General features: G+C 37.1%; 1 protein-coding gene across 1 annotated transcript in view; it reads left to right on the plus strand.

Annotated features, from left to right (window-relative positions):
- The window catches only part of LOC136835115 (uncharacterized), a 183,532-nt gene extending 172,563 nt beyond the window's left edge, over window positions 1-10,969 (plus strand). Inside the window, 4 exon segments of the mRNA XM_067098281.1 lie at window positions 5,196-5,493; window positions 6,419-6,754; window positions 8,428-9,114; window positions 9,117-10,969. Of these exon segments, the coding sequence (XP_066954382.1) occupies window positions 5,196-5,493; window positions 6,419-6,754; window positions 8,428-9,114; window positions 9,117-10,793 (2,998 nt within the window). The 3' untranslated portion in view covers window positions 10,794-10,969.
- Window positions 10,970-12,322: the final 1,353 nt, after the last annotated feature.

Below are 12,322 nucleotides of genomic sequence, written 5' to 3' on the forward strand. Positions count from 1 at the left end.
TTCTATTTTAATGGGTCTTCCTGAAATTAAATGTTCTTTTATTCACTTCTGTTCTGGATCCGTCGATGTTCCTTTTATTGTGTATCTGTTGTTAATGTCCCATTGTTTTGGGCTTGAAGTATCATTCGATTATATCATCAATTCTTCCATCCTACAAGACGTATCTTGGAAGAAAGTATGCTAAGGTGCAGTTTTGAGGAAGTATTTTAAATTCACTTTGTAACTGATTCTTTGGAAAGAACCACGATCTCTCTCATAAAAATAGTGAATAGTTGAAATGCTCTGAGCAGGTAATAAGATTTGTTGATGCGTGTACGTATAATACTATAGGATTGTGTCATGAAACGTTCAATTTTTTAGCTCCTTTGAAATTCCTGCTATAAAAGTCTACTCCTCCGAGCTTTCCTGATTTTTTTGGATTTGATACATTCCAGTACTTATAACATGCAGGAGTTATGAGGTAAATTACTGGTATGGGAGGGTTACTGATTTCCACAGAGTAAAAGTAGAAGAGATGGCCGAATGGATGTTATTAGGCTGCCTTAGAGGAGAAGAAACTATTCCCATAAGTTCAACAGAGCAATGATCCTGTGAACCATGATAGTATTTATAAAAAGTGAAAGACAGGCTGCAATTTGGCAGAGAAATGGACTGATAGAAAAAGCAAAAGTGGAATCACAGCACAAATTAATTATCCTAGGTTCATTTTTACTGAGTACAGATAAGAAGAGGCACTCCAGATATGAGATCCCTACTCCAAACAGGAATGAATAAGACCAACATAAGGCTTTAAGAGTTGAGATGAAGAAAAGATTTTATCACATCTAAACAATAAAACCAGTTTGTGGAGCGGGAAGATTTAACAGTTTAAAGAAGTTACCAAATCAGTTTTGAAGCGACCTAGACACCCAAAATATAAATAGAAGTGAGAGTATTAATTATATTCCCTTAAGGAAAATTGAAGAATTTAGATGGAATAGAAAAGGCAAGCACAGAATTTAACAATGTTGAAGTCAGTCTGCTAAGCTCATAGAATTTATATCAATACACCAGGAAATAAAATTCAAGACTGTTGTGATCGGCTGAAGAGAACTGGGATACGAATGAAGAAGAAAAATTAAGAGTTGCATCATCAGTAATACTTCAGAGGGGAATTTGTGAGATCAAAACCTTTAGACACAGCAGTATAAGTGGGAGGGAAGCAGATGTTATGCTTTTAACAACAATGTTTATAAAGCAATTACATAAAAAGCTGTGAATATGTTTACAGAGGAAAGAAATTATGCCATGAGCAGAGTTTGGCTAACAGTTTTCAAAGTCCTACAGAGATGACAGAAAAGTAGGTCACCCGCAGCAGACCTGACTTCATGGAAGCCATATTGGTGATCCAAAACGCTTAGTCAGTTTTGATGAATGTTTTATTTCAGGTAGTAGAAAAGCTTGAGTTGGTGGTACTGGTACTAGATGTTTAGAACCTGATGTGTCTAATATGACAGGTTCTTTTTTTGAGGGATTATGAAATCCTCCTCCTTAACATTTTCCCCATCATAATTTATCTGTTGCTGCTTGATGTTCAATCCATATTTCTTTCCTCTGTATCTTAAAACTTAATTTTACCTTTGTCATAATTGCATGAAAAGTTTCTTTTAAATATTGGAACCACAGCTGTCATTGCTATGTTCCTTAGGTTTGTAGAAGATATTTGCAATGAGCTTCAAAATCATGGCATTTGGTATACTCTAAACTAAATTAGGACCACAAATAGTTCTTATAATCACTGTCAACTTTTTCTGATTTCTTCCTTTTCATTTACTAGTGGATTACGAGCACTCAATTCCATTGTTTCTAGTTATACTCAAATACAACTATCAAACACCGTTATAGGTGAATCAGGGCAATATAAATACTCATGTAGAACATTCACAGGCTCAAACTTCATCCAAGGATGTAAAATCCTATCCCCGACCCAAGCACGTTCTTGAAAAAAAGATATCTTATCTACATCCTAATCCCTCCCAAAATCTAATCACTTGTGAGTCATGATGCTTACCTCTGGTAAAATTTCCATAAATATCTAGACATAACTTTCTGTTATTTCTTGCTAAAACATTCAAACAAATATACAGAATAAGTCAATAAGAAATGTCTCATCAGTATCAGAGGAGCTAAATCTGATACTTTGATGACTGTCATCAATCCTGAACAACATCAGCCACATACAAAATCAACTAAACAGTGTTGGAACGGGTTGGGAATATCTCAAGAATGTTTTATACGCTACTGTAGTCTTTACCAATCATAAAGAGGCTATCTGTTTCTCTTTCTGATTGTAAAGCTAAGAAGGGGGGTTATATTTCCGCATAGCATTACTTTTGAACACATTGTCATTACAATATTATGAATGGTCATTGCTGGCACTTTTAAATGAGCTTCTAAAATTTTTCATATGTAATAGGCACATATAACAGTAATTCCTCATCTGCAGTTAATCAAATTTTGCACATCTCTATATGCAATTCTGCCTTGCTATGTTACTTCTGTAGTACCATTTTAATAAGTTTATCCAATCCTACATAAACTGTTTCTATAAACCCATGTTCTTAAAAGAAATAGGTGTCTAAGTTAGTGGATATTTCTTGAGTAAAGCTTCTTTGATCTGTGAGCTGTGATATCTGGGCACTGATCTCTAAACAAACTAAATGGAATGAGATAAAGCCATGCAGAGAGGATGCAGTGATTTCAGTTGTACTAAGTCAAAATGCTAAGAGATGTAATAACTATTGGCTTCAGAACTGAAAGCTGTTATGAGGAAAATATATATTTTATTTGCAATTTCTAAAGACGACTCAGCCACATTTAAGTCATATGGAAAATGAGACTGGAATGAAGAGGAAAAAAGGAATTTGGCATCATCAGCCAAATAATAGTCAGGGAAGAGGAGCACTGGAGAAGGTTACTGAGAAAGAGGAGAGGAGATTGGGTGAGAGAACAACACTCTGAGGAGAATAGTACTAGAGGTGGCAGGGAGAGAAATTTCATACTTTCAACAACAATTTATAAAAAGCAATTAGATAAAAGCTGGGAACTGGTTTTGACACTTTCAAAAGTCTCCCATGAGGAGAGCTTGATATCATAAACTTGGTAGTAAGCATATAGTCTTGAGGTTTTTTGAAAACTCTTCATAAGGATTTAAGACCACGAGTGTATCAAGTTTCTATCTGAATTTGGTAATTAAATGTGGCACTTCCTCCTTTATTTATCGTCATCTCTTGAATTTATCAATTTTTCCAGTTATGCCTCATGGTTAAAAAAATCATAAATTATCTTTGGAATGAATGAATGATTATATGTTATCTAGTATCATGAAAACAGTGGAACCAGTGGCATGGAAAATACCATGAATACAAACCGTCAAACACAAAGCATAAATAAGCTTCGGGGAAATAACATGAATGCATATATCTGTCCTTATACTAACATCAAATATTGTCACAGGTCAGAATTTTAGTAAGTCTCACAACCTCTTGGGTAATGTGGCAAAAATGAGAGGAATACGGATTTTCCCTATGGAATGGAAATTTCCACATCTGTTGGCCTAGAACAGTCTGTTTCCTCGGAAGCAACATTTAAAGGCAATCTTTATTCACGATTTATTTTTTCCACGAATACTGATGCCTACTTACAGGCTGTGTAATAGCTGCGCCATATTTTTCTGGAGTTTCTGTAATCTGCCTCAAACCTTCTCTTAAATGAGAATTCCAGTGTGGCATAAAAACAAAACGATACTACTTATGAATCTGCGTCGAACTTCCGAGTAGCGACTTTGTCCAAAGCTTCCTTCATGAATAATGCTACCTATGCTATTTCTGTCTCAAAGCCTCAGGAAGTGAAACACTAGCCAGTTCATTTGTTTCTTACAGTAAAACACTAGCCTGTTCATTTATTTCTTAAACTCGACTTTTAGTTGTTGTTACATCCTCCTCCATCAAAAAAATCATTGCAAATGATGCAAGAGGCTCTTAGATCCTCTAAGAGTGTTTTGCATTTAGCTGACACAGTTAACAACATTCCTGTGGGATCCTATAATATGACCATTAACCTCAGTAAACCTACTCTTTATTTTATCTGCTGGGTCATTCTGTTTACCCATCTCCCATGAACTCTCTTTTGACATGGAACACTTTAACAGTGGTTTTCCTGGCTGTAGTACTGATGTCAATCTTCAATAGTTGAAGAAAGCTGTAAAACTCCTTTAAAGCATCTTGTACATACCTCAGCTTTTGATTTTCGTTACATGCGCTGTTTCTGTACAGAAATGTAATTTATTTTTTTCATTCGTTTACGCTAATTTCGTTCTTTCTTCTCTTCTTTACATGGGTACTCCGCTATGAAAGTTTGCTTTTTAGCCCAATGGCCTTTTAGGCTTGTTATATTTGAATATTTCCCTGGTGTTTGTAATAATAATGATTACTGATACGTGGAAGTTGTACAGATCGAAACTACTCTGATTTAATATCTTGCTTGGCAATGTATATTTATTACTCAAATGTCTGAGTATCTTCTGCAAATGAAAATGACTTTACGTTCCAATTTTCGAAAATGTTGACATGAGAAGCAATGCTGAGAGAGCTCAGTCTAAAACAACATACTTTTGGTCTCTAAATCTATATCTGTTGTGTAGCGATACATCTGACATGTATTATATTTATGACAGTATTCAGTTTTTCGTAAATTAATGATGTCAAGAAAATGAGATAAAGAAGCAAATTAGTCCATTATCAGAGACATAACATCTTCTGTTTGTCTGTAGGTTTTGCAGCCGTTAAAATAATGCAAAGACAAAGGGGTAGATTTGCATCAGTCGTTGTAGAAATGTTACTGGTTGGAATAAAAATAATATCAAGAATCTCGACAATAATCTAAGTCATCTCATTTACTCAAAGGCTATCAGTAATCTTCAAAAAAAATGTTATCTATCTATTTGTTACAACAAACACAATGGAATTTACTGATACGAGAGTGCCTAAGGATCGTTTAACAGAGTTTGAGGCATAAGTAACAATTATACGTAAGTGCAGTCCGTAGCATGTTCTCTGGTGAACTAACATTGTCGGGAGATTTTCTAGGTTAGGCTACACCCAGTGCTCATAGTTTGCTATAGTTTATTTTGCCGTGTTTTCTATGTATAATTTCAGCAGTCAATCAACAGCGGGAACGCCATCCCAAAGAGATTCTTACAGTCAACAACGACAGAAGTACGAGGACGATGAGGATGATGATGATCCTCATGAGATGGAAAACGACCGCTCAAAATTCCTTCCACCAGGATCTAGTTTAGACCATCTACTGCTCAGGACGCAACTGGAGGATGACGACAGAGACTGGGAAACAGCAAGGAGAAGATCTTCTGATGGGCTCTCCACGGTTACCTCAGGTCCCTCACGCTCGCACTCGCCTTCTCCCAGCATTGCCTCAAGTGCACCCGAAGCAGAGGTAAAGTCTTTGGGGTGTTATTTGCCTCTTAAAAGTATGTTTCTTTGTAGTACCAGCACCTCTTACATGACTTTAGGAATGTTTATACGCTCTCACCCACATTTTGGACTTGTCAGACAAAGTACAGTATTTCTGCTCTACCGACCCGATGTCATAGGCAAAAGGTAGCTCTGTACATCTATGGAACACCAGACATCATCTACACAAGACCTTTTAATCAAAATATCTCATATGGTTTTATGATATCACAACATTACCTCTTGTAAAATCCGTGACCAATATCATTAGAATAGTCACTATAACTATAACTATAACTATAACTATAACTATAACTATAACTATAACTAGACGGAAAAAATAAATACTTAACTTTATCCAGAATCCCAGTGAACACCATTACTTAGTCATAGATGTCACTCTCCAACAGCGGGTGACTGTCAGCGTGTTGATTTGGACGCACCATTACATTCTTAGTCTGTTTCAAAGCATCAACTATTTTTAGTTTTGTAGTTCAATCTCTTAGCTCATTTTTTTTTTTTTTTTGCTAATTCGTTATTATTGACGTTTTTAGGGGACTGCTGAAGTTTAATTACTTTATTGGATTTATATAATGTTGATCTATCAGATTTTTAGACTCACTTTATCTTAACTTTTCCTGCACGTTTTAAGAAATTAGGTATCTTGATCAATTTTCCTCACCAGTTATGAAGTTGTCTTATATTATTCCATGCTAAATGGCAAAAACATTTTTCAATTCATTAGGATGAAGCTTCGCTGCGTACTCTTACATATCAGTTTCTCATTTGACATTAGAGTGAAAATACTGCTGCTTTTTTTTTTTTGGGGGCCTAAAAGAATCTGATCATGAACCATAGTAAAGCCTGATTACCCTGTAAGAGTTTTGCTCACAAAATTATGTTTATAGGCATCTCCCAGACTTGACGAGGAAGACGACGGTATATCTCTTACCGGCACTTGGAAAACTGCAACAAATTCGACCTTACGTTCGGGAGATCATATCTTATCATCAAGCTTTGAGTGGGATGAAGAAGAATCTGAGGAGAGAAGAAGAAAAAGGGAAAACTGGAACACTGCTGTTGAGGAGGAACGTGTCGGGGTTCCTCAAGAGTCAAAGACAAAATCTTTGAAGAAATGTGGACCCACCAGTGATTTCCATAAAAGCTTTGAAACGGAGGTGACGACATCCAGTCCTCGTAGCCCAGTCCGGGACCTCAAAACGCGACGTATTTCGGATACTCAGGTAAGAGATACAAAACCATCTGTATGTAAAAGACATTATAACAATTCAGTTAACTGTCAATTGCTATTGCGAAAGACGTATTCATAACTTCATGTTGTCGTAAGCGCCAGTTTTCAAACAGGTTAATAACATGAAGGAACTGCAGGATTTGCTTTTGTTAATGCGAAGGCTTTTTAAAATATTGACGTTCCTGTTTACAAAAGTAACAACGCACAAGATAATGATTAAACTCACTCTGTCAAAAAATAGTATACATAAATATCTGCACTCATAGTGTGTATTTCTGATGCCTGTGCAGGATACCACACAAAGGAGCATTCATGTGCTACCTTTGGCGGTTTTTTTTTTTTTTTTTTCAGCTTGCACACAGGAAAATTTGGTATACGGTATTCTAGCGCAGGCGTATATTGAATCACAGTATGCTTCACAGTACGGGTACTTCTGTTCTTAATTTTGCTCAGCTATTCAAGGAATGTGCGACTTTCTGTTAGAAGCCGATATGAAAAACGACGCATTTCATTAGATGTCGAACGCTTCATCATCACGAAAGAAATAATCTATGTTGTTAGATTAAATGAGCGGGATTTAAAGTAATTTCTGTACGATACATTTTCTCATAAGCTTAATTTTCCCATATTCATGCAAAATAATAAAACTTTTGAAATAATCATAAGGACGTTGTTTAGGTCTTTATTTAATGCAAAACACAGTTTATTAATTTAACAGAACGAGAAATTCTCTTCGTCTTAAATGCAAGTAATACACCACAAATGTTAATTACTTAGTGATCCCCCAGGTCAGCATACGGAGGTCTTACAGTGTATGCGATTGATAATTGTCCGTCAAGTTTTCCAGTATACATGTACAAAAGTACTACAAAGAAAGTAGACGTATGTGTTTCCTTGTAGAGTAGAGTTTTGTTCGTTTGCCTCGCACCTGAAGGACGAATGAGTAACCAAATGGAATCAGTTTATACAAGTAACAATTTATTAAATACTGACATGTATCAGAAACTATAACTGAAGAAATCAGGAAGGTTTTTAAGGTGATTGAGTAAATTCGCCTGACTTTCATCAGTTCTATTTTTCCTTTCTTTCTGAGCTGGAGTCAAAGAACTCTTTACCTTTCTTCCGTGATGTTTATTTTTCAACTGGAGTACAGGTTACTGAGTCTGAGAGTCTGAAACAAGTGACAAACGACGGCCGATACAGAGGGCGCTGATGCCCGGCGGCAAATTTAAAACATAAGCAACAGGACAAGAGACAAAATTGAGAATCAAACGTTTAGACTAATACTTTAACAGGTTAACTTCTGATGGTTTCCGTTACTGATTTTCTGAATACTCATTAAGTCAAGCCATATTTAGAGCCAACTTGTATGTTTCTGATAAGAAATAAAATCTCAATAGCTAAATAATCTTGTTTAAGCAAAGCTGTGGATTGTGTCAGTCAGTCATTCACTGTAGTAAATGCGTGATAACATTTTTCTTGATGGGAGAGCCACTTGAAAGTATCTGTATAATGCTATCATAAATAGCTTTTTCTGCATACCTCTGCGACTTTATTTTACATTTTCTTTAGTAAAAACATTTGCGTACCTAACAGAGAACTTTTTCTATAAAAGTATACTTGAACTGCAATTATTGATATGAAATTCTCTTGTTCGTGCTTCAGGTGGAATATGAAGCTCGTGGTCAGAGTACAAAGGATGAGTGTTTTGCTTATACATTCAGTAGAACTGTGTACGATGACGAAGCGCTGACAGCAGGGAAACAAGGACATTTAAAGGATTCTGATGATGTTCAACATAGACGTTTCAAATCAATTCCCACAACTGTCGCTCTACATTCAGTGCCCTCGGATAAATCTCCAGATATTTTTGTACCAACAAAGCGTACAATATTCACAGTGCAAGGTGGTGTTCTTAACTCTGAACAAGCAAGAGCAACACCCACTTTTGTTGACAACCAAGATGAGTCATTACTCAGCATACAAAAGCATGAAACTCCCTTGTCCACGACAGCTAACAATGATTTGCCAGTGAAGAAACAAAAGAGCATTAGCAAAGACATTGAAAAGGATCACAGTTTCAGCCAGAATGACTCACAGGCTTATATCAGAGCCTCAAGACAGTCTATAAATCAGAGTGATGGTACCACAGAACAGAGCCCTACCAAATACTTAAAAGGTAACAAACATCCACAAGAGTCAGAGACAGTAAAAGATCAGTCGGATATTCAACATAAAGTGAAGGAAGAATCACAAAATACTGAAAACCATTCCCTTAAATCAAACGTTATAAATGATGGTGAAAAGCCTGTGAAAAAAAAGACTCAGATCAGTTACCCAAGAAGAATGTAGACGAATGTTCTAAACAGTTTGAAAAAAAAGGTCTGGATGTTTCATCTTCCATGTCTGAAGAACATGCATGTTTCTCTAAACAACTTAAGCCTGTACAACTTCCTACCAACACACCTATGGTAACCATGCTTTTTCAGAAGTCTCCTCCAACAAGCCCTCCAATTGAGTCTAAAAGAAAAGTTTTGGAGGCTGTTAATGAAGGTATACCAACAGTAAGAAATATAATTCAGAAATTCAATCAGAGAATTACAGAAAACCAAGAACTTTTAGGAGGTCCATTCCGATCGCCCCCGTCCAGTCCTCCACAGCATTCACCAAGATCTCAAAGAAAGCTTCTATCTGAAATAACCGGAACATCATGGAAAAACAGTACAGTTCATATGCAAGGAACCCCTGCATCAGTCACTAATTCATCTGGAGGAGTTTTAAAGTCTCTAAGTACTTCAGTAATAGTGAACTCAGAGGTTCCTCAGCAGGTTCAGCGGTCTGCAAGCAGTTCCTTAGTTCAAAATAGATTCCTTACCAATGCAAACCAGGTAATGTTCAGTACAAAGTCTCCTGCATCACCTCTAATGGTTTCAGACATACCTGAATTGACCGACGAATGGAAAAATTCGCAGACTATTACCCCAGCAGTAACTCCTAATATTAGTTGTGCTGCAAGTCCTTACTTCACTCCAGGTGTTAGTCCTACTCCAACTGAGGTTGATACGTCATATGACTTAGATGTTTCGGTTGATGACCCTACACTGGGAGTCCAAAATCAGCTAGGAAGCTCTTCTCTGTCGATTGACAAAAGCCCATCAGGTAAATTACGAGCTATGAAGTTAAAGAAGGCCAAGGAAGAATTCTTATCACGGGGAGCAGCCCTTCCAGTCTCAGAGCATAGGCTGAGTGGTGGTCCTGATTCTATTAAACTGCGCCAGAGGAGTGGTACAGCAAGTACTGATGATAGCTGGAGAGACTCTGGTGAAATTTCAGCTAGTTCCCCTTCACCACTCCCTCAGTTTTCCCATAGTGAGGAGATTTTCATTAACAGAGAAAATATTCCTGATCTATCTCCCAAAACTGTTTCAAAAGGAAATAAAGTTGAAAAGAAAGAATCCTTCCGAAGGCAGAGTGCTCATTGTATTTTAGAGCAATCTGCCCCTGAACAGGCAAAACAAGTTGAAAAATCTGCATCTTCAGGGGCTCTAGAAAGTCCAGAGAGATTTTGTGATCAGCCAGCTGACTCTGAATCTCAAGACAGTAGAAAAGGGTCTATTGATCCTTCCACTGACTCTGGAAAGTCATCATCACGAGGATTCTTTAAGTTATTCCGAAGACACAGAAATAGAGACAAAAAGGACATGCCCTCTGTACAGAAGCTATGCCGTCAAAGTTTACTCGTGGACTTTGCAAGTGGAAGAGGACGTACGCAGAGCGCATCTCCACAGCCAGGGGGAGAGTCTCATCTGTTAGCTCTGCAGGAAGTCGATGGGGAAGAAGGTTCAGATCTGCCTCGCTCCTCTAAAACTTTACCAAGGGGCAGCAGCGGAGAGGCTGTACATCCAACGCCCTCTCGATCTTGTCCTTCTTCACCAGTTGCTCCCCACCGCTCAAGAACAGCTAACTGGCTTATCAGAGGGCGACAGATTTTCAAGAGTCGATCACCATCTCCAAACAAAAAGCAACGGTGACAAAATAATAAAGATGCTTTATAAAAAATACAGCATCCTTGGAAAGTCGCATATTTTTTCATTGCTAGTCACTTTATGTAGCCATGTTATAATGGCATCTATGTATGGAATGTAATATTTATCTTCAAAGAACTGTTCGACTAAAGTTGTACTTTAGGTAAATTTACAAAACAAAATATTTCTCTCATTTTTGGAAAATGTCACTTATTGTAATACAGAATATAAATCAACAATAGGTGGAAATTATTTTTTTTTTACCTTCTATATAACTTACAAAACCATATATATATATATATATATATATATATATATATATATATATATATATATATATATATATATATATATACAGGGTGTTTCAAAACTGGAGCCCCGCCCTCTACAGCATAAACTAAAATTGATATGGACAAAAACAAATGTAATTCAGAAAAGGTATTTATTTAAGTTTCTCTCTGAGTATTTAATATTTTGTGTGGCCTCTATCTGCCTGCACCACAGCCTACATTCTTGAGGGGTATGATTTCAGCAAATTGCAAAAAAGCTGAGACTCAAACTCCATTTCCCTGAGCACTTTGGTAACCTCTCTTTGCAGGTCGTCGAGGCTTGGTATACCATCATAGTTCACTGTGCGTGCTTCAGCACAAACCTTTAAGATACTACCAATGTTTCCACACACATTAAGATCAGGGGAGCTACCTGGAAATTCACTTGACGAGAAGAAATCGATACTACTGTTTCGAAGCAGCTCCTGTGTCTGAAGAGCCTTGAAACATGGTGCCTTATCATGCAAAAATGTGACTTCTTCAACAGATAACACATTTTCAGGATCTTTGAGGAAAGGAAATACTCCACCAGTAAGCACAGTTTCTCTGAAGTATTCGCCATTCCATGACTGTCCTTTTTCTTTGATGATCCACATTAACCGTTTGGCTGTGAAACAGAGAAAAATTCCCAAACATTCAGGAAATTTCACAACTTGGCGATAGCGCACATCATCGCTGATATCATCCAACTTTGCAGCCCAAGTGATGTCATTTTTATGATTTGGCTTCCTTACTGTGTAAATGAAGAATTCATCTGATGCAGCAACATGGAGAAAGTCAGCTTCATCCCAATCTTTAAGAAATGAACCACAAAACCATGCACGATCTTCTCTCTGTTGCTGAGTGATGTTGGGCTTGCTGATAACATGAAATGACTTGATACCAGATTTTTTCAACTCACGATATACAGCACTATAACTTCTCTTCTTTCCCCTTTTTGTTTCTAGTTCAAGCACCAATTTACATAAAGACTTTCTTGGTCTACCCACTGCCTCAGCTATGATGTCTTTTGACTCCTGAGAAAGAACTTCAGGCCTTCCAAGATTCTCACTCTTTTCATGACGACAGTCATATGGATTTTTGTTCCAGTTTCTTTTAACGGAGGATTCATCTCTTTTAATGTATTTAGTTATCCAGCAAAGGGAAATGAAGGATGCGCCAGCATCCCTGGCCTCTCTGAAGGTTATAGCCCAGATTCGGTCAATC

This window comes from Macrobrachium rosenbergii, chromosome 55 (genome assembly GCF_040412425.1).
Source record: "Macrobrachium rosenbergii isolate ZJJX-2024 chromosome 55, ASM4041242v1, whole genome shotgun sequence".
Taxonomy (NCBI): Eukaryota; Metazoa; Arthropoda; class Malacostraca; order Decapoda; family Palaemonidae; genus Macrobrachium; species Macrobrachium rosenbergii.